Here is a 27,929-nt window from a genome sequence, read left to right on the forward strand (position 1 = left end):
GCAGTGTTCCCAGTCACTCAGGCATGCAGGCGTGGGCTCCTGTTTGTTATGCGGAGGAGCCTGGCTCTTTGGGGGTGTGGGGGACGTGTCTCATGTGGTCTTGGACCTGGGAGGTCAGCACCTCGGACAGCGCGGGCCGCAGACAGGGCGGGGCGTCTGAGACGTCACGACGCGCGGAGTCCCGGGGGTGCGCGCTCACAGCGGCCGAATCACGTGACCCAGGTAATTGGTACTGTACGCTGCTCGCGCCCCTCCGCGCAGCCGTCGGACCTTCAGCCCCTCCCGGACCGCGTGGCCCGGAATCTCCGCCAGCCGGTGAGCGCGGCGGCGCGACCCCCGTTCCTGCGAGCCGGGTCCTTTGCTCCTCTGTCCTAGGTCCCGGGGCAACGCTGCCCGCTGCCCGCAGCCGGGGCCCTTGGGGAGGGGGTGGAGTGGGGATGGGGAGTGAGGGGGAACGTGACCTTGGTTTCACCCAGGCGTTTCTTAGAACCCTTAGCCCTTTGCTCGTTTCAGTAGGCGAGTGCAGATTGCGTGGGAAGGAGTGACTTGCCAACAGTGAGGCTTCTACCCGGAAGGCAGCAGACCCCCCCAACCCCCCCCCCCCACCTCCACCGTCAGTGACCTGGGGAGGAGCCTACCTAGTACTCTTCCAGGGAGAGGGGGCTGCCCAGTACAGCACTGAGGTTGAGAAGAGATTCCAGCTTGCACCTGGCCAGACACGCAAGCGGCTTCGAAGTCCTAGGACAGGCCCTATACATGATTTTAGCTGTGGTTTCTGCTCCCACTCGAACAAACCCGGGGCTGGCCAGATTCCTTGCTCAAGTAGTCTGGGGTCTCAGCCTTCACAGAAGGTGCTTTCCCCACTTCCATTGATGAGTAACCCTGAGGCCGTAAGAGGCCTTACCTGACTGACCTCAAGGGCCTTGCTCTGCAGAGACCCAGCTCTGAAACCCCTAGCCTCAGAGGATCCAAGCCTAAAACCAGTGTGTCGATCTTTTCCACACATCCACTGTATAACCAGGCCTCACTCATCCTTGTAGTTTTCCCAATCCTGGCCTTTAGTCTGTCCTTTCCTTCCTCCCTGCCAAGAATATAAGCTGTACCCCCACCCGCACCCCACCCTCCTGCCTAGCTCTTTGGAGTCGTGTATTCTCCAGTCAGGCAGAGTCCAATTTGCAGTGCAAAACAGAATAGATATACAGCTCTGCGGCTGCCGCTGCTTGAAGTCTTGGGAGGGGGCTTCCTTGCCCTTGACCTCCAAAACTGATTTTCCCAAGGCATCCAAGATGCCAAGCCCTCCCCTGAGCCCCACTATGGGAGGGTTAGTGGCAGATTGCCTGCCCTGGTTCTGGGCTTGGGTTGGGACTACTGGATGACACATTGTTCCAGAGAGGATGTCCCCAAGATCTGCCCACTAGAAACGTACACAAGGCACGTTTTGGGGGTCCTTGCTGCTACCTTGCCCTGTTTGGGCAGTATGTAGCAGTGCTAACTAGGGCCCTGGCTGTGGATTTAGTGATCAGCAAAGCTCTGGGGTCCTCAAGCCCAGCTGGCATGGGGGTGGGAATGGCTGGCATCCCCTGCTGGCTTGGGTCAAGGCCATAGCAATGTGTGGCTGCCCAGATTGTTCTGTGTTTGTAAAACACAGTGTTCCTACCCTGGGCCAGGCTGGGTACAGCCAGGCATTGTCCCTATCTGGCCCAAATTGTCCCATCCCCCTGTCGGGGTAAAGCTGGGAGAAAGAGCAGTTGGGTCATTGCCCCCAGGAGGTAGTGGGCCAACATCTTGACGTGGTCGTGATAAAGACACAGGCACTGGAGCAGACCTCTGGTTACTCTCCAGCCTAGCTTTCGCCTCTGTGCCCCTTTGAGGACGTTGAGCACCATGACCCCAGCTCTCTGACCCTAGAGCCCACGTTTAGCTTTTGGAAAGCTGCTACCCGAGGAGGTCCAGCCTCAGGTGGCTCACTGTGGGGTCTGGCTACACTAGCTCAGGGGTTGAAATGTGTGGGAGGGGATCCTGGAGCACCTGAGGATGAGAGTTCTGCTACCCTTTCCCCTTGCAGTAGGGTATATTTCCTAGCTATTAATTTTCCTCTATTCAGACTCACTGCAGGTCACCTCAGGAGGCCACCCTTCCTTGACTGTATACCTCACCTGTCCCTCCACCTCAAGTGAGTCTGCAAGGATGCAGGGAGGCAGCCCAGGAGAGCCATACGTGGCCTTTGGAGGAACTCCAGCCACTGGTGTCCTGACTTGGTTTAGCTGGTGGTAGGGGTAGAATGGAGGGGTGCAGTTGGCAATGACTCAGGGCCAGTTCCTAAGCAGGACCAAGAGCCAGTTATACGCTAGAATATACATGTTCTGGGCTAATGAGCTGTATAAGGGGCTGTGGGCGTCTGGATTCTGATGGGTGCACTCTGCTTTGAAGCTTGGGCTCCCTAGGCAGAAAAGCATTAGCCAGTATTCAGTAGGAAGGATCTACTCCGTGTCCAGGCCGTGGCTGGGCAGGGCAGGAGAGGACCTCCTGGTCAAAGCCATGGGGGGAGGCAGGACAACAGAGGTCCCACTTTACATGTGGTGGCAGGACCCAGGGGCAGCAGGGGTCTCATCAGGTCTGAGCAAGGAGACCTTTGAAACTCCTGGTCCTCTGGGGAGAAGTGGCTGAGGATGTGTCCATCGAAAGCCTGCCCATCATTTCAGGCCTCTTTCTCGGGAAAGGGCAGGTAGTTTGACAAGTGAAGGGAGCCCAGTCTTGTGTTTCCGTGACCCGAGTGGCCTCCGGCCTCTCAGTACCCTGGGCTGACAGCTGCCTCAGGTGGCCTTCGTCCAGAGTGTGAGTCCCAGGCAGCATTTGGGAGCCAGAGAAGGCAGCTGCAGTAAGGATCTGCCATTGGGTGGTCTTTCATTCCGCCTCCATCAGAGGGACCCTCAGACCTCACTTCTGTGAAGTGGGGCTGTTGTTGAGGCCTGGGTTCCTGACGTTTTGGCTTTGACCAGGAGGAAGTCTACCCTGACCTGGTGTTGCACTCACAAGGGAGTCACTGGTCACTTCTGACCGCTGAGTAGAGACTCCAGAGAGGGTGTGTCTTGTCTCCTCTCTTCTTTCTGAGCCTTTGCTCCCAGGGCCCTCTCCCTGCCTTTTTCTGACTGCTCACAGCCAACCCAGTGCTTGGAGGACCCCTGTCCTATTTCCCAGGTGGTAGGCTATGTGACCATCCTTTTTGGGGGGGGGGGTTACTGCCCACACATGTCCTGTGATCTGCGTGGGCTCCAGGGCCTGAGCCAGGTGCCCTCTGAAGCAGGGTTGTGTGTGGAGGTAGCAGGGTCCTGGGGCCAGCAGACAGGGAGCCTGGGCTGGAGGGGAGGGCCCAAGAGCACTGTGTTTCAGAGTCCGTTGGAGAAGGTCTATGAAATGAAGCTGGAAGAAATGGGAGTTTGTCACTTGTCTAGTATCTCTCTAGCTGATAGATGTCTAGCATGGATGCTAGGACCATGCTGCCATTCAGGTTGGGGCCACAGGCCACAAAACTCCTACCCACCTGGGATTTCCCAGTGTTCTGTGGGCGCAGGAGGTGCTCTCAGCCACCGACAACCTTGGCTTAGTCTGGGGCCACCTTTCAGAAGGAGCATAGATGCTCGGAGTGAACTCACACGTATGCGTCTGAGCTTCCTCCCGACTGTGATTTATGCTTCTTCATCACAGGCTCAGAATGAGTCAGCTGAGGCTGCTGCCATGCAGGTTGGGGCCACAGGCCACAAAGCTCCTGGCCACACGGGATCTCCCAGTGTTCAGTGGGCGCAGGAGGTCCTCTGGGCCACCGACTACCATCCCAAGGAGCAGAAGTGGAGTCAGCCCCAGTTATGTGGAGGAGATGTACTTTGCCTGGTTGGAAAACCCACAGAGTGTTCACAAGGTTAGCACCTGTGTTTTGCGTTCCGTGGGAGGGGAAGTGGCGGGGTTGGAGGGCGGGATGACGGATTGTCCAGGAGCGGCCATGATCTCAGTTCCTGTGTCTCTCGGGGAGAGAAAGGAAGAGGCTTCTTGCTTTCTTGCTTTCTTGCTGATGAAGTGCTGGTTGGGCCATGAAGATGCCCTGCCTAGTTATGCTGCCACACTCTTTCCAGATGGCTCCCGGGATGAAATTAAGAAAATGGATGGCTATAGATGTGTCATCTGATAAACTAATTTAACCTCTTGGTAACTAAAAGTGAAATGGAAGAGAAGTAAATGGTCACATGGTCCAGACTCAAGAAGTATGAAAAGTCAAGAGATCCCTCTCAGCCCACCACAGGATTTAAGTTTAGTTTTTTTCCTCATTCTGAGATTTTTGTTTCTGTAAACTTTTATAAACAACAGAATTTCCCCTCTTTTCTATCAGGCTGACAGGTAACAATCCCGTGTTGTTATTGTTGGCTTTTAACTCTTTCCATGTTCATACATGGAGAGCTCCACTGAGTATTTGTTTTTGTGTAGTTTGTCACATGGATGTCATCTTGTTCCTAGTAGTGGACTTCTGGTCTACTCCTGTCTTGATTGCTGTGAGCGCTGCTGCAGAATCTACTTGTGCATGGGCACAGCTGACTGTAGGAAGGTTTTTCTAAGAGTAGATGTGTGCGCACTTTTGATGTTTTGTCAAATTGCTTTCCTTGAGTCCTGGCAGCTAATGTTCCTAGCAGTCCCACATGGGAGTGAGCAGAAGGAAGCAGTATTTTTCCCTGACTGTGGTGCTGAGAATAGGACCCAGGCCATGAGGTCCTGGGCCCTCACACATGGGGACAGGCTTCTCCCAGGAACCTGGCCAGCAGCTCCACCTCAGGACAGCACTGTTTCTCTGCTCTCCTAGAACAAACAGATATATCTGTGTGTATACATGCCTGGTCTTGCTTCTCTGTGAAGCAGCAGGCCCACACATCTCTCCAGCCCTGTCCTCCTTGCAGCATGTGTTGGTAGCATCCTACATCCACCCCCAACAAATGTATTTTTTCACAGAAGACTGCACAGCTTTCCAGGGTCTACATTTATTTATTTAGCCAGTTGCCTGATGGTAGTCATTTAGGATGTTTGGACATCACTGTTTTTATAAACAACCCTAAAGGAAACATCTGGACACAGTTGTATAAGGACATTTGTGGATAAATTACCAGTAGTGGGATTGTTGTCTCACACACACACACACACACACACACACACACACACATACACAAACACACACACACAAATCTATACATAGATCTTGTGATCTGTGCCTGCCGTTCTGTTCTTTACTGAGACCTCTACAACCCAGTGTGCAAGAAGAGATTTTTTCCCCTAGGGCAGATGTCCCTGTCATAACTGAACCCACATCCTGAGGAGAGCTGGCCAATGTGTAAGGGGTCTGGGCTAGTAGAGAAAGTCCCTGAGCACCATGGTTCCCAAGAACACTGAATGTGTTGGGTTCTTTCTCCCCTACCCAGTCCTGGGACAGCTTCTTCCAGAAAGCAAGTAAGGAGGCCTCTCTGGGTCCTGCTCAGCCACAGCCCCCTGCTGTCATCCAAGAGAGCAGGCCATCAGTCTCAAGTTGCACCAAGACCAGCAAGCTGGTAGAGGACCACCTGGCAGTACAGTCTTTGATCCGTGCCTACCAGGTGAGAGTGACCAAGGCAGGGGTGAAGAGGATGTGGGGAGGGTGCAGGGAGTCTGAGCTCTGTTGTCACTTCCACTGAGAACCAGTCTTTGTCATATACCACTTAGAGCTTTTGAGTGTGTTGTTTTTCTGGCTTGTCTTTTTCTCCGTGCTGTTGTTCATCTTGCACACGATGCCCTAAGTACTCAGAGGAACACTTAATAGGTGAGCAATCCCATTTAGCAGTAAGTGACTACGGAGCACTCTGACACTTGATAACCAGTCTCTAGCCTGGGCATTCCAAGAAACGGGACGGTTTATAATAGCAGTAGCTCCATTAGTGAAGATGGCATGAATTTATAATTTACCAAGCGCGGCTCCCCCACCAGCTGCTTGTTCTGGAGGCTTGGGCTCTCTCACATGGGGTCCCTAGGCTGGGCCCAGTCTTTGGCAGTGTGTTTTGGTGACGGTCCATGCTCTCAGCTGAACAGGATCAATTGGGTCGGTTACAGGTGCAACCATTGAGGATCTCTGTGGGAAGTGGCGGTAATTCTAGGGGTCCTGGGCCCTTGAAGAGAGGGAGGGAGCAGCAAGCTGCTACATGGGACTGGGAGGGAACACCAGGGCATTAGCAAACGGAAACAATGAGCTAGCTGTCTTCCACCCGGCACCCTCTGTGTGGGAGTGTGGAGTGAAAGAGAGTTCCCTGGCCACCTGGTGCTCAAGGGTGCCAGGGGGCTCTCACTGGCCTGAGGCCTAGCCAGTTGAGCATCTAAAAAACAAAACAAACCCCTAAGAACTCCAAAATCTAAGACTTTTTGAGGATCAATGTCACACCACAAGGGGAAACTTCCACACCTCCCCTTGTGTGATTGGTTGTAGTCTGGGCACAGGCATCCTAAAAACATTTGTACAAAAGCACATTTCAGCTCTGACTACAAGGAGCTGGTGAAATGTAAGTGAATTTCACGTTTAGACTTGGGTCCTATCTCCAACAGATCTCACTATGTCTGGAAATATCCCCAAATCAAGAAGAGTGTGAAATGTTCATTGTGTTTTCTTGACTGGGTGAAAGACACAGAGAAACCTCATTATTGACCTTGACAAGAACAAGGAAAGTTGAACTGTAACTATATAGCACTGAGATTCACATCCAGGATGCCGCTTGGGGGCCTTTTTCTGGCCTTATCCCAGCATAGTGCTTGTGTGTGGTACGTGCATATGAGTGTGCAGGTGTGTGTGTGTGTGTGTGTGTGTGTGTGTATAGAGGTCAGAGCAGGCTGTTCTCTTCATCTCTGCCTCACTGTCCTGAGACGGTGTCTCATTGAGTCAGAGGTTCACTGTTGTGGCAAGGATGGTTAGCCAGTAAGCTCTCTGGATCCATCTGGCTTAGCTATTTTTCTTTTTTCAAGTCAGGGTTTCTCTGTGTAGCCTTGGCTGTCCTGGACTCACTTTGTAGACCAGGCTGGCCTCACAGAGATCCTCCTGCCTCTGCCTCCAGAGTGCTGGGATTAAAAGTGTACACCACCATGCCTGGCTGATTTTGTTAGCGTTAATGGAGGTTACAAGTGCACAAAATCGTGCCTAGTTGTTTGTTCATGTGGTGCTGGGGATTTGAACTCAGTCCTCATGTCTCACCCACTGAGCCATCTTTTCAGTCCATATTGTCATGTAGCCCAGAGGTCTCCTTTCAAACAAGCTATGTAGTTTAGGATGACCTTGAACTCCTCATCCTTTGGCTTCCATCTTCTAAGTGCTGAGTTTGCAGCCATGTGCCACCATAACTGGCTTGTTCTTTGTTGTTGTTTTTTGTTTTTAATTAGCCAGTACCAAGCTCAGGGTCCTGTGGATTCCGGCATGGCCTGTTTGAAGCAAGATCACAGTAAAGCTGCCTGCTTCAGTGGCTGACGTGTCTCCTGCACGCTGCAGCTCCGTCTCTGTTTTGTGTATTTCTTGCTACCTTTGTGAAATGAACCTTGGTGGTTTCCCTGTAGAGGTTTTCTGAGTCAGAGTTTCTCTGCTTCCATCCCATTGTCCATGCACATGAATTCTGATCTCTGGAGGCTTTACCCCGTGTAGACTTGATTTCCCCCAGTCAGCCTCTTGGTGGGCATGGGATGCAGTGAGCAGCCAAGCATGCTAAATATTTCCCTTTTCCCTGAGGTGCTTGTCATAGGATGGCTCCCTTTGTCCACTGAGGTGCACAGTGTACGGCAAAGGCATGGCCAGGGGAGGCATTTTGTTTTTCCTTTTATTGACTGATCTTCAAAAAACATCATGTGTTTTGTGTATCCTTCATAAGTAACCAGTGAAGGTTGTCGCTTTTCTCCTCCTCCTCCCCTTCTTCCTCCTCCCCCCCCCCCCCCCCCCCCCCCCCGCTCCATTAATAGTCTATACTGACTGGGCTGGCTTTGAGTTCATGGTCCTCCTGCCTTAGCCTTCCGATTACTAGCATTAGAGGCCTGTATCACCATACCCAACTTTCTTCTCTTTATAGCTTCATATGACTAAACATACTTAAGCATATTAGATGAATTCCAGTCTGTGGTAAATTATGTACACACATACACACGCGCACGCACACGCACACACACCCCTTACACCGTGTCCTTATTCCCAGACCTGGCAGTGCTTAGCAGCCCTCTCCTCTCTGGTCCAATATGCTCTAAGTCAATCTTTGTCATAGTTAGCTTCACTTGTCACTGGAGACACCTGGGAAGAGAGAACCTCGTTGAGGAATTGCCTTGCTCAGGATGGCCTGTGGCCATGTCTTAATTGCTAATTGATGTAAGAGGGCCCAGCCTACAGCGAGCAGTGGGTCTGTTAAGCAAAGAAGCTGAGTTGGCCAGTGAGCAGCGCTCCTCCTATCCCGTGAGCCCCTCCTTGGTCTCTGCTTTGGGTCCTGCCTCCAGGGTCCTGCCTTGAATTCCTGTCTTCACCTCCTTTCATGAAGGACCTATAAGCCAAACAGGCCTTTTCCTCACCAAAGTGGTTTTGGTCCAGTGTTTTATTATAACAACAGAAAAATAAGTAGAATAGCCTTGCATATTTCCCCCCTTCCAGAACCATCTTAGGCTTCCCAGGAGTTCTGAGACTGCTGTCTCTCGGTCTCGTCAATTGCAGCGATCAGTGCTGGGAAGTGTGTGTTTTTTAGAAGGATAACATGCATTATGGATTTATTCTGATGCTTTATACTTCAGATGCAGGACTAAGGGTTTGACCTCATCCGTCTTATAGCACCGTCTCCTTTCAAAGATGCCAGCAGTAGACGTTCTCAGCGGTGCCAGTGCCATGGCTTATGTGATGTTTCCTTAGCCTACACACACCAGGCTTGGAATAACAATTCTCCACTGTTGTTCCTGATTGGCAGGAGGAGAGCTTAGGAGTCTCCCCTCCCCCCATAGTTCTGTTGTCTTTAGAGAATATTCCATTGGCCAAGTGGAATCATTCTTCTCGGCATGGCCGTGCTGCTGTGGACATATTGCTATTTGGTAGAGCTTACTATTAGTGTTAAATCTTAATCTACCTTATAATTAAAATGTTTATAAGGTTCCAAAGTCAAATCTCCAAAATAAGATATTTTAAAAGCCTGATTCTTTGAAATCTTACCCTTTCAACCCAATTTTTACAGTTCCTATATTGCCCTATCTCTGTGTACAGTAATTTTTCTTACTTCATGATCTCTCTTTAGTTTATGGTTTTTCTAATGCCTATATGTATTAATTTTTAAACCCTCCACTCAATCTTTTAAATTAAAAAATGTATTGTGTATGCACATGCGCAAGGGCATGCATGGGAGACTGTGGAAGTGGTTTCACAATAGCAAAGAGGAATTTTCCTCACTCTTACGTGTATTTTCCTGGTTATGCCGGACACTTTGGAAGTTTCTGGAAATTCACACTTACCGGTGGTGTGTAGTGCGTAACCTCATGTATCTGTCTTTGCTTATTCTTGGCAGCCTTGTGTTGTACCTTTGAACTAGAGCTTCCACCATCTGCCACCAGGAGATTCACAGGTGACAACACAGTAGGATGTGTGACAGCTTGAAACTCAGAAGCTGGGAGCAGGATGGGGCTCTGAGCCTCACTTGGAATAAAGATCTGTCCAGCCTTGTTATTTTCCCTTTTCCTAGATCCGAGGCCACCATGTAGCCCAGCTGGACCCCCTGGGCATCCTGGATGCAGACCTGGACTCCTTTGTGCCCTCAGACTTGATCACAACCATTGACAAATTGGGTAAGAGTTGAGATCCTCCCCTGTCATGCTAGCTGGTGCCTGTGGCCCAGTGAGGAGCTTGTGGGGTCTGGAACCTAGCCTGAGCCCAGCATATCTCTGGGTCTACGTGACTCTTTCCTGCCTGGGTCCAGTTACTACTACACAGCGTCCCCAAGAGTTGAGATCCTCCCCTGTCATGCTAGCTGGTGCCTGTGGCCCAGTGAGGAGCTTGTGGGGTCTGGAACCTAGCCTGAGCCCAGCATATCTCTGGGTCTACGTGACTCTTTCCTGCCTGGGTCCAGTTACTACTACACAGCGTCCCCAAGAGGGATGTGTTCCTCCCTGCACTGGGGTTCACCACTTGTCCAAACCACTCTCATGGCAGCAGGTGGGAGCGGATCCTCCACTCCTCTCTCCACTGATGAATGCTCGGGACTTCCAGCTAGGTCTGTGGGGGGGGGGGGGTTTACAGCGGGCATTGCCGGGATGCTGTCCACACCCCAGCCTAACCTCATTCTTGCTCCCCCTGCTGCCTTGGGCTCCTTTCCAGCCTTCTATGACCTGCAGGAGGCTGATCTGGATAAGGAGTTTCAGCTGCCCACCACGACTTTCATTGGGGGCTCGGAGAACACACTCTCTCTTCGAGAGATCATTCGTCGCCTGGAGGTAAGCCCAGGAAGTCCTGTCTGCCTTAGCTCTGCAGCTCTTGAGCGTTTGGGGAGGGAAGGAGAGAGGGAGGGAGGGAGGGTGCTTCCTTTTTTGTCTCAGACTCTAGGACTGTCAGCCCTCTGGCCGGCTCATAGACTTTCCACCTGTTCCTCTCAGAGCACCTACTGCCAGCACATCGGCCTGGAGTTCATGTTTATTAATGACGTGGAGCAATGCCAGTGGATCCGACAGAAATTTGAAACCCCTGGTGTGATGCAGTTTTCCAGCGAGGAGAAGCGGACCCTGCTGGCCAGGCTGGTGCGCTCCATGAGGTCAGCACAATTTGATGGACTTCCTGCATGGATGAAGGGCCATGCTTGGTACCCCTGGCTGGGAGACTAGCAGGGCCCAGCAAGGGAAGGCAGGCTGGCTTGCTCCTTCTGCTGGAGGCCTGCAGAAGCCCTTAGGCAAAACATCAGGACCATATGCTCAGTTAATTTGACCATCAGAGCCACATAGGTGGGCATGGATGGGACTGCCGAGAAGCATTGCAGCGGAGGTCATACTGAGCATGGGCAGAAGTAACAGGGTGTGGCCGTGGGGATGACATGACAGAGTACTGTCCCTGGCATGGGTGAGTGTGATGGCACCCCAGGCAATGGGCACTGAAGTGCTACCTACTGGTGCCTCGGAAGAAGGCACCTTCCAGGGCCATAGGGGCCTGGCCTGGAAGTGCACCTGGCTCGGCTACTGGGTGCTGAGTGACTTTCTAAGCTCAACTTAGACAGTTATCACAGTAGCGCTATCTGGGCTTGCAGGAGCTGACTCCCAGCTCCCCCCAGGAAGGAAGAGCCTCCTCCTCGTCAGTTCCCTCACTGATCCCCGATATCCCCATCCTCCCCAACATACCCACCCCCCACAACACATATACAGGTCAGGTACAAAGAACATTGCTCAGGTGCTCTGGGTAAAACCCTCCACAGCCCCCAGGCTAGTTAGCATTCACACCGTGGAGGCCTAAACTGGCCCAGAAGGGCCCCTCTGAGCAGAGAGCCCTCCAAGCTCTCTGTGTGTGTCCTGGGCTATACAGGAGAGAGGTGAGTTGGTCCTTTCTGTGTCCTGGGCATTCAGCTTCCGGTGCTGCAAACACCCCCACTCCCAGAACCCTGGCGTCATCCCCTTCTACCTCTTCCTTCCACTTCCCTTTTGCCTCAGCAGGTTTGAAGACTTCCTGGCCAGGAAGTGGTCTTCGGAGAAGCGGTTTGGCCTGGAAGGCTGTGAGGTCATGATCCCTGCACTCAAGACCATTATTGACAAATCTAGCGAGATGGGCATCGAAAATGTGATTCTGGGGATGCCGCACAGGTGGGGTGCTGGGCTCCGCTCCATCCGTGCTTGCTTGGAAGGAGGAGAGGAGGGGGAAGTCGGGCTGAGGGGCATTGGTGGGACTTGAGGCAAAAAAGCAGGCAACTTGGTAGGTTCTCAAGGGCCCCAGGTCTGGCCTGTTCTTTACAACGAGAGCCAGGTGGTTGGCCAAAGCCACGTGCAGCCAGGGCCCAGTCAGACTCTCTCTGGTCCTCTTGCTGCTTTTCCCAGGAGAGGCGGGGCCTCAGGCTGGTGGGACACATTGTACTGGGCGACCCTGTGGATAAAAACATGTCAAGGGCTTGTGCTTAGGGGTGTGAGAGTAGATGGCCCTGAGTCGGCATCGCTTGGACATGGGTCTGAGGAGACGGGTGACTCTGTGTTTCCCTTGATGAAGACTTTGAAGTTTCCTTGGCCAGCAGCAGTCTGTGGGGCAGAGCTCTGCCGTGATCTAGACAGGTGCTTGTGGTTGGGCTAGCGCAGGGCTGCATTGCCTAAGGGACTGTAGATGCACGGTGTAGATGGTTTCTGCCTCGGCAGGCCTGTCAGGAGTCTGAGGTTTGTCTGATGTGGTCCTTTGATGGGCCTGGAAGTGCCCAGGTGTCTGGTGGAGCTGTCTCAGTAGCCACGGTGGCATGGGACACATGACTCCATGCCTCAGGCTGTTAGGAGAGCAGGAGAAGGTAGCACCTGGAAGACAGAGGTGGCTCAGATAGCTGTTAGGTGAGCATTTGCTTGGAGGGCTCTCTGCTCAGTGCTCCACGGTGTGAATGCTAACTAACATGGGGGCTGTGGAGGGTTTTACCCAGAGCACCTGAGCAATGTTCTTTGTACCTGAACTGTATATGTGTTGTGGGGGTTGGGTGGGTTGGAGAGGGCGGGGATATTGGGGATCAGTGAGGGAACTGACCAGGAGGAGGCTCTTCCTTCCTGGGTGGAGCTGGGAGTCAGGCTTGGTGCCACCGTTGCCCTGAAGTCAATGGGCTCTGAGGGTAATTTTTGAGTCACTTGTGTGTTCCTACCAGGCTGGCGCCCGCCCTGCACTAACTACCACGAGTGGGAAGTTGAGGCTGCGCTGAAGAATCTGGTGCAGGGGTGCCTGATCTGAGTCCCCGCTGCCCCATCCTGCTCAAAGCTGCTGCTGGCTGAGCTTAGAGGAGCATGCGAGCAGCCCTGGAACCTTAGCATACTAAGTTCAATGTGAAGAGGTGCCAAAGTAATAGCTTGGGTTAGGTTTTTGTGGGAGAATGAGTGAGGATGTGCTATAGGTGGCTTGGTGGCTTCCTGCCCCTCCCCAGAAGGCTTTCTAAGTCACTGATGTGCCGGGAGTCTGCCTGAAGGAAGCTGGCCGACCAGAACCACTCATGCCCCTGGTGTATTGAGGCAGGATGGGAAGGTTGGGCCTTACTTGGGTTCCAGAAGGAAGGGTTCTGATAGGTCCCATGGCAGGTAGGGCGAATGGCTGGATTTGGCCATTGTAGGAAGGTGACCATGGTGACAGGTGACAGCCCAGGACATTTTGGTCTTAGGGGCAGGCTGAATGTGCTGGCCAACGTGATCCGCAAGGACCTGGAGCAGATCTTCTGTCAGTTTGACCCCAAGCTGGAAGCTGCAGATGAGGTGGGTGCCACACGCTGGTTCTGGCATACCCCAAGGGGGCTGGTGTGTATGGGGTGGCCTGGGGGAGTTTGGGACTGGAGCTATCGGGCTGACAGATGTGGAAAGAGTCAAGACTCAAGGGGCTGGGATGTTTGCAGAAGGTCCCTCAGGCTTTGGAGAGCCGGTGCTGCGTTGGAGAATCCAGGCCAACCTTACTATTCCCAGCTAGAGGAACTGTGGTGCAGAGCCCTGCAGGGCCTTCCCAGCAGTTTCTCCCCTGAGATTTGGTTGCTGAGCCTTTGTGCACAGTCCTTTTATCAGCCAGAGAGGCATGGGTGTGCTGATGGCTTCCTGTGCCCTTGGCCCACTAGCCAAGGGCATGCTTTCTTGGTCCTACTCTGTGGTTTGGATGTCACTGGGGCTCTTGGCCATGCCAAGTCCTCAGCCCGACTGCATTATTTCTTCTTGTCCAAGGCTCTATCTGAATGTCCTTCCTTCTTCTGTGTCCCTTTGCTTTGCCTCCTCTTTGGCCTTTTTCCACACCCCCTACCCCTGTGTGTGTGTGTGTCGTGTCTGTGTAACCCCATGTATTCATCCATGTATACATGCACATCTCTTTTCCTTTCAAGAGCGAGGGAGGAACTTTGTCTCTCTAAAGCCTTAGCGCCTACGCAGGTGCTTGGTTGGTCCAAGAGTACCTGACACATGGTGCTGGAGTAGGCCCAGGGCCCACATGGCTGCCTTCTAGCCCAGGAACTTCCTGCATCTTGTTCATGCCGCTTGGCCACCTTCACACCTGTAAGCCTCTATTTGCTCCTCAGTAGATTAGTCACAAAGGCACCTGCTCCAGAATGCTGTGAGGAATTAGAGGATTTGGAGGAAGAAAACAGAATTATTATTATTATTATTATTATTATTATTATTATTATTATTATTATTATTATTATTATTATTATTTTGGCTAAGGAGCACTTTTAAAAATTTATCTTTTTTTAAATAACTAAAATGTAAATATTGTTGAAAGGAAAAAATATACATTGAAAAAGAAATTGAACATTATTTAAAGAAAATTTGATTCAGTGAAAACATTTTCCCCATGATACATCATTCCTGTGGTGTGTTCGTGTGCGCTCGCCTGCGTTTGTGGTGAGGTGTGTTCCCCGTAGGCACATGCATCTGTCTGGGAGCCATGAGAACAGCTTGGGGCACTGTGGGTACCTGGCTGCTTCACTCACCCAAGTTGTTGTTGCTCTGTGCCAGCACGGAGGAAGCTTGGTGTGTTGGCTTCTCCCAGTGTTCTGCAGTGTTCTGGGTCAGGGCTCTGCTTGTTGTAATGAGCACATGTGAGCACATGACTAGCTGCTAGATGGCATCTGAGAAGTGTGTGAGCCTGGGCAAGAAGCGGACACCACGGAGCCTCCCCTGGGCCCACCCGCAGCACGCGCCTCCCACAGCCGTTCCCATCTCTGTTTTTCCTTTGCCAATAGGATAGCTGCAAAATGATTTGTTTTTAATACATTTTTTTATATGAATCAACTGAGTATTTGAATCTCAGTGGTTCGTGTTCTGTAAAGTCCCCTTTATGTCTTTTGTTCATTTTTCTCTCACTTGGCTTTACTAATTTCCAAAGCCGCTTTGTGTATTGAGAACAGCCAGCTCTTTCCCTGCATTTGATATATTAGCTTGCTTTTTCTCCTTGCTTTGTCTGGATTTTCTTCCCTTTGCTAGTGGAAGATTTGTCTTGGCTTAACTGTCTTACTACATAGTGACTTTATATATTGTTTAGAAAGTAAGCTTTCTCCTCGCTCCTAAGATGCCCTCCGACACTTCTCTGCACTTGATTTCATTGGTGTGAGGGGTAAGGGAGCTGCTGAGCTCTGGTGTGTTCCAAGAAACCTGGCAAGTTGGTTCGGTGTGATCATAAGGTGCCCTTCGTTCCCCGCCGGAAGTGGTAGGTTCATCACATCCTACCTTTACCCTCAGGGCTCTGGTGATGTCAAATACCATCTGGGCATGTACCATGAGAGGATCAACCGAGTCACCAACAGGAACATCACACTGTCGCTGGTAGCCAACCCTTCCCATCTGGAGGCTGTGGACCCTGTAGTACAGGGGAAGACGAAGGCAGAGCAGTTCTACCGCGGGGATGCCCAGGGTAGGAAGGTGAGCTTGTCAGGGTCCCTAGGGTGGCACCTGAAGGCCATCCTTTGAGAGTAGGGCTCTGAGATTCTAGACACTGAGGACATGGGTCCTGGATCTTGGTAGCAGAGGAAGTAGGGTGGGCTTCATAGGCTGGGGTACAGGATCCTGCTGCCTTACCCCCTGCCATTCAGGTCATGTCCATCCTGGTCCACGGGGATGCCGCCTTCGCTGGCCAGGGTGTCGTCTATGAGACCTTCCATCTGAGTGACCTGCCTTCCTATACCACCAACGGCACAGTGCATGTTGTGGTCAACAACCAGGTAAGGATATGGGCTCCATACCGGGTTGCGTGCCCATTCCTAGAAGTCTGGGCTGTGGGTTTGTGGGAAAAGCAAGCTAGCCCTGGTGTTCACCCCACTGTCCCGCAACATACGTGACTGTGGGTAGAGGACCTGATCCCAGCATGCAACCTCAGACAGGGAGCCCGCTGCCCAGTCCTGTGTCCTGGTCTGAGAAGGTGGTAGGTATGTAATGTATACATATGTATTGCATACCCATCTATATACGTTTATAGACAGTGTTAGAACCACTGTACTTAGAGGTTACACATCCATAGGCTCAATTGACTGTGGACCCAAAATATTCAGACCAGGTGTAGTGCTACCTGCCTGTGGCATCCCAGCACCAGGCTTCATAGAAAGTTCATGGACAGTTTAAGATATGTATGTGTATATATGTATGCATGTATGTATAGTGAGGCCCATCTCGGAAAATCCAAGGGAATCCTTGCCTAGCATATGCAGGCCTTGGGTTTGAACTCCAAAATCAAACATACAAAAGTGCTCAGGAAAAAAAAAAAAAAAGACACTAATCCTGAGCTGGGCGATGGTGGTGCATGCCTTTGATCCTAGCACTTGGGAGGTAGAGGCAGGTGGATTGCTGTGAGTTTGAGGCCAGCCTGGTCTACAAAGCAAGTCCAGGACAGCAAGGGCTACACGGAGAGACCCTGTTTTGAAAAACAAAACAAAACAAAACAAACAAAAAAGAGACACGAATCCTGTACAAAACATGAATGCATGAACAGGCTTTTGTTTTTCTTGTTCTTTAAAGTTTATAGTATAGTGACATTATATTAGGCATATGATTAATGGTATAGTGACAGATAGAGATTCTATGCAAATACTGCAAGGTTTTGCATCTTGGCAGGGGTGGGGTCCTGAGACATCCTCTCACAGGCACCTGGAGACACCCATGTGTAGCAGCAGAGAGGATGTGGCAAGGATGGGAGGGACACGGACCAGGGCCTGGCCATGTAGCTGTAGGTGACCTCGAGCTCCCCTGAGCACATTGGTCTCAGCTGGCAGTCACATTCCTTTCCTTCCAAGCAGCTAAGGTTAATACCAGTTAGAAACCCTGTGTTTGCTGCCTCATTTGCGGTGGCCGTTTAATCTTTCTTGAGTTTTTCTCAGAGGCAGGACTTTAATAAGACTTCCTTATAGATGAAGACACTGAGGCTGGGAACCAAAACATCTTGCCCAGAGCTCCGCAGTCACTCGGGTGGATCAGATCCCCTCCTCGCCCCGCCCCGCCCCCCCCCCCAAGGCCTATGTACCCATGTAGCAAAGTGTCTAGTAGAAAAGCAGTGCAGCTTCCTTGTAGTTGCCGCTGTCACTGTCGCCCCTCATATCTGGTCAAGGACCCACTCACTAGTATCCCTTAGTGTCCCCTGTGTGTCCTAGGTACCCTGGTAGACCCACCCCCCAGCTCCTTGACCTTATTTATTCTAGCCCAAAGTAAGCAAACTGTGGGCTCATGCCACTAGTTCCAGCCACCCTAGAGGCTAAGATAGTAGGATTGCTGGAGCCCAGGCCTAATGAAACCCTGTCCCCAAAAGAAATACACAGAGGGACACAGAGTAGAGTACAAAAAACAAAACAAAAACAAAAACAAAAAACAAACAAACAAAAACACAAATCTGGCTTCTCCTGCCCTTGCAGATTGGCTTTACCACAGATCCCCGAATGGCTCGCTCCTCACCTTACCCAACTGACGTGGCACGGGTGGTCAATGCACCCATCTTCCATGTGAACGCAGATGACCCAGAGGCTGTGATGTATGTGTGCAGTGTGGCAGCCGAGTGGAGGAACACCTTCAACAAAGATGTTGTGGTAGACCTGGTGGGTCTGGGGTATGGACTGAGACCAAGGCAAGGGTGGGGGTAGACTCATTCCTGCTATGCTGGGCATAGTAGGGGGCGCTAGAGCCAAAGATGGGGTGAATAGCCCATTCCTGCCTTGTCAAGAAAGTCAGGTGTGTTTGCGGATGCTGGTGCCAGAACAGGCTTAGTAGCTGATTCTTGGTGGTTCAAACAAACCAGGCGATTTGGGCTAGAGCAGGGATGGGGGCTGTCTGTGCTTTGCGGGTCAAGCTTGGACTATTTGAGGGTACTGGGGCTGGAGCAATGCTGGCATGCCAGCCTGTTAGAGTGCAGTCCCATCTTAAGCACTGAGGGCTACAAGTGCGTTTAGGTAGAGGGTTAGTGTCACCAAGACGCAACCCTCCTGTACAGTGGCCTGGGCATGGAGCGTTCATTCAGCGACAGGTGAGAGCGAGTCCTTCCGGGACTCCTCAGATTGGGGCCTCGCCTGCGTGTGTGCCTAGCACACAGCCTGTGTGTGGGACGGACTTGAACCCCTGGCCGCCCCGTCCAGGTCTGTTACCGCCGGCGCGGCCACAATGAGATGGATGAGCCCATGTTCACGCAGCCACTTATGTACAAGCAGATCCACAGACAGGTGCCTGTGCTGAAGAAGTACGCAGACAAGCTCATCGCCGAGGGCGCCGTCACCCTCCAGGAGTTTGAGGTGGGCAGGCGGGACTTGTGGGCGTGGGGGGACGAACCTCGGATGGACAGGATGGGACCGTGGGAGGGCTGCAGATGTCATCGGCCCAGTGCCAGACATCGAAGAGTTAAAGGAGGTGGCTCATGTTCGTTGTCTCCAAAAGTCCCTGGTTTTAACAGGGCACAGTGGTCATAGCTGAGTGTGCGCTGTGATTTGGGACAAGCCGGGTTTCAGACAGGAAAGGGGATTCCCTGTGTGGTTCCTCGAAGAGGTGTCCTTGTTTGGCATCGTGCCCGGAATTGTCTCTGGACATGTTAGTCCCTCTGCCTCTGAAAACAAGGCCCAAGTCACTGCTCTGTCTCCTTGGATCCCTTCCGGAGCCCACTCCAGGCTCACCCAGGCTTTGCAGTACCTGGGCCCAGGGCCACTCTGCAGTCTGAGGTCTGGGCATCTGACCATGCATCTGACTTACGAACCAAGAAGCAGAGAGTTCCAGAACGTGGTGATGGGGAACAGGGTTTTTGAGTCTGGGCTGACTGACCCCTCCCGGATGCCCAATCTATCACTGTCTGTGCATACCTTCCTCTCAATACCAGGAAGAAATTGCCAAGTATGACCGGATCTGTGAGGAGGCATATGGCAGGTCCAAGGATAAAAAGATCCTGCATATAAAGCACTGGCTGGACTCCCCCTGGCCTGGTGAGTGCGGCACATGCGCCTCAGGGATCCCCTCAAGCCTCCTGTGAGCATTGGTGGAGGAGCAGGACTGCAATGGCTCCGGAGAGCAGCCACTGCAGAGCTAGGAGCTGTTGCCTGCAGGAGGAGGCAGACTAATGTGGAGGAAGTGGCATTAGAGCCAGTGTGGGCCACCTGTGCCTTGCCAGGGACAAGGGTGGGAGGTACTGGGGGAGTATACTAAGAGGGCCCCTCTGGTGGGGCCAAGCTATGATGCTAGGGTCGAGGGGAGTGTCGGGGTAGGGGTAGGTGCTACTACTGTGGCAGGCCCCAAGGGCATATACTGATGCCTCTGGGCATAAGGAATTGCAACCCTTCTATCCCGGGACAGAAAACTGACCAGGGTGTCAGAGTCCCATCACCACCAGGGAATGAATGGAGTCTTTTCCCTCAGGCTTCTTCAATATGGATGGGGAACCCAAGAGCATGACCTGCCCTACCACGGGCATCCCCGAGGACATGCTAACCCACATTGGCAACGTGGCCAGCTCTGTGCCCCTGGAGGACTTTAAGATCCACACAGGTGAGGCTGCTGTCCAAGCTCCAGTATGGCCACTTTCGGAGCCAACACTGTGTCCTGCAGAGAGGCTTGTTTGGGATACCAAGGGAGACAAAGCTTGTGGCATCTCCCTGCTTAGCCTCTTGGTGTCCTGGTTTGGCTCTCAAAGCTTCATGTGGGCCCCTTCCTATGTTTCTAGCTCCTCTACCAGTGGATGTGGGCAGTTAGGCATTTGTGGACATCATAGTCCAGCTGGGTGCCAAGGCAAGGTCTTAGATTAGTAGCTTGAATCTGCCAAAGACAGTCCCTAGGGTGCCCCTGGGCCATGTAGGAAAACAGGGAAGTAGGGAGCTCTGGAGGGATAGGAGAGAACCTGGAAAGTTGCAGGAATTCTGCTAGCAAGGAGACATGGGTGTGCCGCTAGCTGAGGCTTAGGCCAGAGGGTAGCCCCATGAGTTTCTGGCTTTTGAGCCGGGCTAGTAGGTGGTCACTTAGCCGTGGCCACGGTAGTTTCTGTCTGTGAGGCTTAGGGCCTCCTGGCTAGAGTCTGTGTCCCTAGGTAGCTCTGAGGACACAGTTCTCTCACAGTGTGCATGAGGCACCCACCGATGGCATCCAGGCTTCATGTTGCAGTTTGTGTGTACTGCAGGGGTCTTCCTGGCTGTGCGATATTTATTAGTTTAGTCTCCTCTTCTGGAGAGCAGGGACCGTCCTGCATGAGATTGTCACAGGGCATCCTGACCCAGGACATTTCTGCTTCCTCCTTTGGAGAAGCAGCCTAGACGAGCCCTGGTCTGGCTGCAGGGTAGGGGAGGAATGTCTGCAGGGGACCACTTACACCTTAGTCACTGAGCATTTGCCCTCAGCCGTCCGCCCCTGTGGCTGAACCCTGTTCCTCGGGTCCCCTTCCCACAGGCCTCTCTCGCATCCTGCGTGGCCGCGCAGACATGACCAGGAAACGCACAGTGGACTGGGCGTTGGCAGAGTACATGGCCTTCGGTTCGCTGCTGAAGGAGGGCATCCATGTGCGCCTCAGCGGCCAAGATGTGGAGAGGGGGACATTCAGGTGAGGCTGTGGCAGGCTGGGCCTTGTCTTCACTGAACCCATGCGTCTCATAACTCAGCAAAACACAGGCTTCGCAGGGTTAGCATTAGAGATTTGAGGTAGACCTGCCTCCCCTTATTAAGGAAACTCCTTGGGAGGACACTTGTCTGGCTAAATCCACAGCCAGGCAGGGCCAAGTTTTCAGACAGCTGCTGAGACCCTTTCCTGACCGTCGCCCCCCTCCCCCTGCCAGTAGCAAGCTAGTGGTCATCTATGGCCCTCGGGAGCCCTTATTTCTAATTTGGTGGCCTGCGCCAGACCACGCTTTCCACCTTGGTTCTTGAGCTTTGGGATCCGAGTGAGGACTCATATTTCTTCTAGGTTGGGGCCCGAAATCTTGGGTCTTGACTCAGTGTCATGTTCATTGGCCCGCCTAATTTCAGCTTGGGAGCCAAGCAGCCATCACCTGCGCCTTGGGCTACATGCCACTCTTTGCTAGGCTTGGTCCTCCGCCAGGTAGCCCCCTTACTATTCCATCGTGGGTGCTTCACAGTGCTTCCCAGCTCCCTCTGAGCATGGGCGGGGCAGGTGTGGTGGATGAAGAGATGGCAGGATAGGTAGGAGATGGCCCCTTGAGGATGTGGCCCACTGGGGTCTCAGGCGCTACTCTGCTTCTGGGATGCTGCAAGGCAGGTCTCACTGGTTCCCTCCATGAAGCTGAGATGATCTAACTTGCAGACCTAGGTCTGGCACCTTCAGTGTATTGTATGGGTGGCTGGCAGGCAACCTTCTTGGTGTGACCATTCCATTAGACCTTACAAGTTTTTGGGATAATAATGAGACCCGCCTACTTGCTGCCACTCAGGTCTGGAGTAGATGTCAGCCTGCCCGCTCTTGTCCCTCTCCTGATCTCTCTCCCCAGCCACCGGCACCATGTTCTTCATGACCAAGAGGTTGACCGGAGGACATGTGTCCCGATGAATCACCTGTGGCCTGACCAAGCCCCCTACACTGTGTGCAACAGCTCCCTCTCGGAGTATGGCGTTCTAGGTGGGCGGGATGTTCACTGGGATTCCCCGGGGTCTGGAAGGGCAGGCGATCTCAGAAATTGGGAAGGACAGAGGTGCTAGGATGGTCCTGAGGAACTGCCGTGGGACCGTTTCTTTCTAGAGACATTTGGGAGATGAGGTCATGTCCCACATGGTCCGACAGGCATCTCAGTGAATGGACATTTGCTTTGTTTTCTACAAGACACCTACCTAAACTCTTTCCCTGAATACCAGCCACAGGCAGTCCAGACAAAAATCCCAGCGGAGTCCATAGCAGTACACAGCTACTGACCAGCTGCCACTAAAGCTTGGCCCTGGGTTTAGGTGGCCTTAAGCCCATCTTCTCTATCCTGTACCCCCAGGTACTGTGTGCTGAGGTCCGGCTGTGACTCCACAGGGACATGCTTCCCCTTAGCTTGCCTGAAGTCAGCATACTTCCCCTTCACTTCTTCCTGGGGCTCAGCCCCACATGTGTCTGCCCTTTCTCAGGAGCTTTGCACATATTTTCAGGGGTCTTTTTGGTTGATGGTCTGTGTCGTGTTCCCAGGTTGTCTGTGGCCTTGGTTCCTGGGATACATATGGTCTAACACGGCAACATATAGTATACAAAAAGCATGGTTCCACACCCAGGTAGTCACATCCAGGCCTCTGTGGCACAGTGAGACCCTGACTCTTTCTGGCCCATTGGGAAGGACGGGCTGGGACTGGCAGCATATAGTGAGAAAAGGCTGGGTTCAGCCACTTGGTGACTTTGCACTGAGCTCTGTCTTGGTATCCTTTGCCTAGGCTTTGAGCTGGGCTACGCCATGGCCAGCCCCAACGCCCTGGTCCTCTGGGAAGCTCAGTTTGGTGACTTCCACAACACGGCCCAGTGCATCATCGACCAGTTCATCAGCACTGGCCAGGCCAAGTGGGTGCGGCACAACGGCATCGTCCTCCTGCTGCCCCATGGCATGGAGGGCATGGTAAGGCAGACTTGTGGCAAGGTGGGAACAAGCACAGGCAGGGTTAGTCTGCCCCTTGAAGCCATCCATCTAGGCACCCCAGGCCTGAGGTCTGTGTAGGCTGAGTCTAGGTCACATATGTACTTTCAGGGTCCGGAGCACTCCTCAGCAAGGCCAGAGAGGTTCCTGCAGATGAGCAATGAGGACTCAGATGCCTACCCAGTGAGTGCTGCCTGCTCTCCCCAGGAGGGGAGTAGAGCCCTGGTGTAGAGCGCCCCTCCTAGCCACCAGTGTGCACTGCAGGTGTTCACTGAGGACTTCGAGGTGAGTCAGCTCTACGACTGCAATTGGATTGTGGTGAACTGCTCAACACCAGCCAGCTACTTCCACGTGCTGCGCCGACAGATCCTGCTACCCTTCCGCAAGCCCGTGAGCTGCCCCGGGCCTGTTAGCACCATGGCAGTGCAAGGGTTGGGTGTGGGGAGCTGTAGATAGGTAGGGGCTACTGGCAACTGGCTTTTTTTTTTTTTTTTTTTTTTTTTTTACCTTCCAGCTCATTGTCTTCACACCCAAGTCCCTGCTGAGGCACCCTGATGCCAAGTCCAGCTTTGACCAGATGGTGTCTGGTATGTGCCTGATCTGAGCCTCTTGGGTCTCTTTCACTGGGGTGGTGACCTGTGAGGCCTAGTGACTGATGTGTGGTTTTTTGCCTCTGGAGCTCTGTTGTCTTCCCAACTCTGTGTTCACTGGCCCCTCATCGGCTCCTGTCCTGGTTCTCACCTGTCACAGCATTGGGAGATTGGCACCTTGGCTAGATCAGATTGCTAGGAATAAGCTCCAGGGTCCAGGGAGTTGACGGGCTCTCTTAACCATCAATAAGGACTGCCAAGAGGCCAGACACTGGTAGAGCAGTATCTGGTTTGCTAAGTACTGAGTGTTAGTCACCGTCTGTTTATCATCTATCATCTATCTACCATCTCTATCCATCCATCCACCCATCGTCCGTCCGTCCGTCCGTCCGTCCGTCCGTCCGTCCGTCCATCCATCCATCCATCCATCCATCTATCTATCTATCTAGTGTCTATCTCAGTCAGGAACCAAATAGACATTTCTGGGAACCGGGTTGCCCTCTCCCAAAGCACTCAGCTTCATTGACCTGAGAATCGGGGGCAGGTAACGTACATGAAGGCTTGAGGTATGCCCTGCTAGGGAGTCAGGGAAGCACAAGAAGGAAGCCCTGTGGCCAACAGAGTGGCTCTGGCTTGGCAGAGTCCTGAGTAGTGGTAGAGACAGGGTTTAGCCAGTCAGGGCCTCAGCAGCATGGATAGTTGTTTTTGTTTTGTTTTCATCTGTCCACTGTGGGAAGGCAGCTGTAGTGGGCCATCAGAGCTCCACCAGTGCTGCTGGACCTCACGGTGGACTGGCAGTGCTGTCCCCACACCTGGCAGCAGTGTTGTCCCCACACCTGGCAGGACATCACAGTAGTGCCCTGGGGAATTTCGCAGCATGTGGACAACGCTGGGGGATAGAGGCCCTGCTACAGAGAGGAGGGAAGAGGAATGTACAGTGGCCTCCAATGGCTTCTTCTCACCTTGGCACATGGGAGCTGGGTGCCATGTGTAACGGGGGTGGGGGGGTGGGGGGGTGTAGATCTACAGCAGGATGGTGCTATCATGGGTCCACCGTGTTATCTTCTCTGACCTTCAGGGGCCTTTTCCATTCCTGTATCCAACACCTTGAATGTTTTGGCTCCCAGGGCTCTGCTCTTGTCTGTAGACCCGTCTCTGCTCTCTCCCTGTGAGAACTTGGGGTGTCCTTCGTCCTTTAGTCCAAAAGCTGTCTAATGTGAACAGCCTAACTTGAATCAACCCAGTAGCCAGGAAGAGTCCAGGGTTGGTTGGGGTGCTCAGTGTCTCATTGCCCTTCTGGATGCTGCTGCCCCTGAGGTACCTGGTCCATCTCTTAGGAACTAGCTTCCAGCGGATAATTCCAGAAGATGGCCCTGCGGCAGGGTCTCCTGAGAAGGTACAGCGGCTCATCTTCTGCACAGGAAAGGTGTACTACGACCTGGTGAAGGAGCGCAGCAGCCAGGGCCTGGAGCAGCAAGTGGCCATCACACGCCTGGAGCAGGTTGGCTGAATCTTTGCACGCTGGTGGTGATGAGGTCAACTCACCAGCTCCAGGCTCTAGGCAGTGTGTGGGTGTGACTGGTGAGGCACAGTGCAGACGCTGCATGTGTTGTCCTTCCTTTACTGTGCCTTTGTGTCTCCACTGCCCCAGATCTCTCCATTCCCTTTTGACCTGATCATGCGGGAGGCAGAGAAGTACTCGGGTGCTGAGCTGGTGTGGTGCCAGGAAGAACATAAGAACATGGGCTATTACGACTACATCAGTCCGCGCTTCATGACTCTCCTTGGCCGCTCCCGGCCCATATGGTACTGGGCTAGACAGTTCACTATCTGCCTCCCACCTCTGCTAGCCTGCCTTTTGTTCTTGAGCCTGGCAGTCCCGTATTGGCTTTTCCTGCCTCATTGGCGGTGCCACTCAGAACTAGCCTCTGCCCTTCTCTGGCAAGTATATAAATCCCTACAGGCTCTGAGCTCTCTGTCTACAGGTTAGCGTATCAGCATCGATGGTGGTGGGGTCGGGTGGTGGTACTAGGGTAGCCTTCAAGGATCGTAAGCCTAAGTATTCTGCGTCTAGGATCAAACTTTAGACCCTCTTGTGTGACTCAAATCTCCTCCCTTTAATCTTAGCCCTAGCCTTGGTACTGCCTCCTCTCTGTCCTCTCCCCCCAAAAGATAAGATTAGCTGTGTGTGCAGGCCAGCCTCCTGAAGTGTCTAGCAGGTGGCAACCGCTAGTGCTCAGTGTGGGCGTCTTTGTCTCTTGTGAAGATAGGGTCAGGGGTGAGAAATGTGGAAAACAAAAAGTGTGTTTGCTCCCAAAGTCTCTGGGGTTTGGCATGATTGTTGTCTTCATGGTCATGGAGGCTGCAACTTCTCCCTGTCCTGTGGCTGGGTCGCTGAGCTTGTAAGGCCACAGTGCACTGAGAGGACTGCCCAGGCAGGCAGTCTTTCTCATGTGTGACCCTACAGTTCTAGAATGAGTGTGCAGCTAGACCCAGCCCTTCCCTTAGCTGACTTTCCTCTTCTAGGTATGTTGGCCGGGACCCAGCAGCTGCACCAGCCACTGGAAACAAGAACACTCACTTGGTGTCACTGAGGAAGTTTCTGGATACTGCCTTCAATCTGAAGGCCTTCGAGGGCAAGACATTTTAAAATGAGGCCAAACGTGCTCAGGTCTTGCAGAAGGAGTCTTGCAGAAGGAGGTTTCTGAAAACTCTGGGGGGCCCAGATAAACTCCATTCATGTAGCAACTGGGACCAAAGAGTAACATTGCCAGCTTTGGTCTCTGTTATTTCAGAATTGGTCAGGACCAAGACTTAGCACTCCTTAGATAGAGGGATGTAGATGTACCCTGTCACACCAGCCCTGCTGACCTTTCTGGATCTTTTTGGGGGGTTGGGGGGGGGGAGTTCTCTAGCTGTATTGGTCTTGTCCCTAGACAGCCACTGGAGCTGTGTACTATTGCTCCCATCCTGACAGACTTAGTTGCCATTTACCCCCCTTGTCTTCATCTGTAGATTCAAAGAGATGATCTCTTTTGTGTTCTTGGAAGTAGAGCTTTCAGCAGTAACAGTGGACAAGGCTCACCGACACTGCAAGATGCAGTGAGATGCAGCACACATGTGTGAACCAAAGTAGGAAACCAAAGAGCAGAGGAATAAAGACACACTTGAGAAAGATGTGTGGTTCTCCGTTCACACTAAAGCTGGGGAAGAGATGGCTGGAGGAGGGGCAAGGAAAGGAGAAAGAGTCGGTGCCCAGAACAGATTTTCATTTGAGCCACAGGCAGAGGTTTTCTACTTCTCTTTGGCTTCTCCATCCTTCTCCCTTGCTGACTTTGCACCTCTAAGATGCTGGGGGAGCTGTGACACGTGCATCCCCTTCCCAGAGCAGGGCCTCCAGGTGCAAGGTTGCAACCTCATGCCAGTTCCTCAGACCTGGGGTCCTGTTTGGGAGATATACATGTGGTTCTCTCTATTTTCTCCTGGACTTTGAAAAAATTTGTGCTTCCAACAAATACGTCTTACTATCAAAGACCAGCACTATCATAGTATAAAATGATGGAGAGAGATAGTCCATGCACATGGAACCAGGAAGAGGCAGCATTGCTGTTCCAATTTCTTACAAAATAGACTTGTCGGAAGAGATAGAGACACTTCATACTGATCAAAGAAACAATCCATCCAGAGGAAATTAGAATTCTAAATATATACTCTCCAAACACAGGCTCATCTAGTTTCATAAAACAAGTGCTGTAGCTGGGGGCGGTGGTGCACACCTTTAATCCTAGCACTAGGGAGGCAGAGGCATGTGGATCTTTGTGAGTTTGAGGCCAGCTTGGTCTACAAAGTGAGTCCAGCCGAGCCAGAGCTATTACACAGAGAAACCCTGTCTTGAAACCCCACCCCACCCCTTAAAAAAACAAGTGCTGTGAGATTTAAAGTCACAAATTAATCCTAACAATAATACAATACCTCATTTACTAGATAGATGGACAGAAAATGAATATAGAAATATTGCGATCATACAGATCAAATGGACTTAACAGACATCTACGGAGTATTCTACCCAGTCACCAAAGAATGTACCTTCTCACCAGCATATGGAACCATCTAAAAATAGATTACATATTCGGACACAAAGCAAATCTCAACAAATGTAGGAAAATTGATGCCCTGCAGTCTGTTTGGGCATAGTGGGGTAAAGTTATAAAACAACAGCCAGAGAAACTACAGAAAATTACAGACTCGTGGAGATTTAACAATATACTATTACACGATGCATAAATCATTGAAAAAGGGAAATGAAAGCCCTCGAGCTGAACGGAAAGGAACAGTGTATAAAATCTGTGGGTTGCAGTGAAGCAATGCCAGGGGAAGGTTATAACTCTTAAGTACATAACAGAAACCAAAACACAGGTGTTAGGAGCGTACACTTTTGATTCCGGCATTTGGGAGGCAGCGGGGCAGGTCATCTTTTGAATTTGAGGCCAGCCTGCTCTACAAAGTGAGTCCAGGACAACCTGGGCTACAAGGAGAAACTCTGTCTTGAAAAACTAAAACAACAAAGCCTCATGATACACCTTAAGGCCCTGGAAAAGCAAGAACTGTTTCC

At 52.2% G+C, this 27,929-nt stretch overlaps 1 protein-coding gene across 1 annotated transcript; it reads left to right on the forward strand.

Moving 5' to 3' along the window:
• The first annotated feature begins 194 nt into the window (after positions 1-194).
• Positions 195-26,513, forward strand: Ogdhl (oxoglutarate dehydrogenase L). The gene is made up of 24 exons (XM_051141774.1): positions 195-315; positions 3,706-3,916; positions 5,457-5,627; positions 9,738-9,840; positions 10,370-10,485; positions 10,645-10,799; positions 11,686-11,832; positions 13,362-13,452; positions 15,415-15,594; positions 15,765-15,893; positions 17,571-17,750; positions 18,285-18,437; positions 19,013-19,115; positions 19,546-19,674; positions 20,566-20,716; positions 21,618-21,745; positions 22,531-22,709; positions 22,839-22,910; positions 22,992-23,117; positions 23,242-23,314; positions 24,655-24,818; positions 24,969-25,123; positions 25,844-25,988; positions 26,333-26,513. The coding sequence occupies exons 2-23, from the start codon at positions 3,713-3,715 to the stop codon at positions 25,965-25,967; spliced, it is 3,033 nt and encodes a 1,010-aa protein (XP_050997731.1). The 5' UTR covers positions 195-315; positions 3,706-3,712; the 3' UTR covers positions 25,968-25,988; positions 26,333-26,513.
• Positions 26,514-27,929: the final 1,416 nt, after the last annotated feature.

This window comes from Acomys russatus, chromosome 3 (genome assembly GCF_903995435.1).
Source record: "Acomys russatus chromosome 3, mAcoRus1.1, whole genome shotgun sequence".
In the NCBI taxonomy this organism is placed as follows: domain Eukaryota; kingdom Metazoa; phylum Chordata; class Mammalia; order Rodentia; family Muridae; genus Acomys; species Acomys russatus.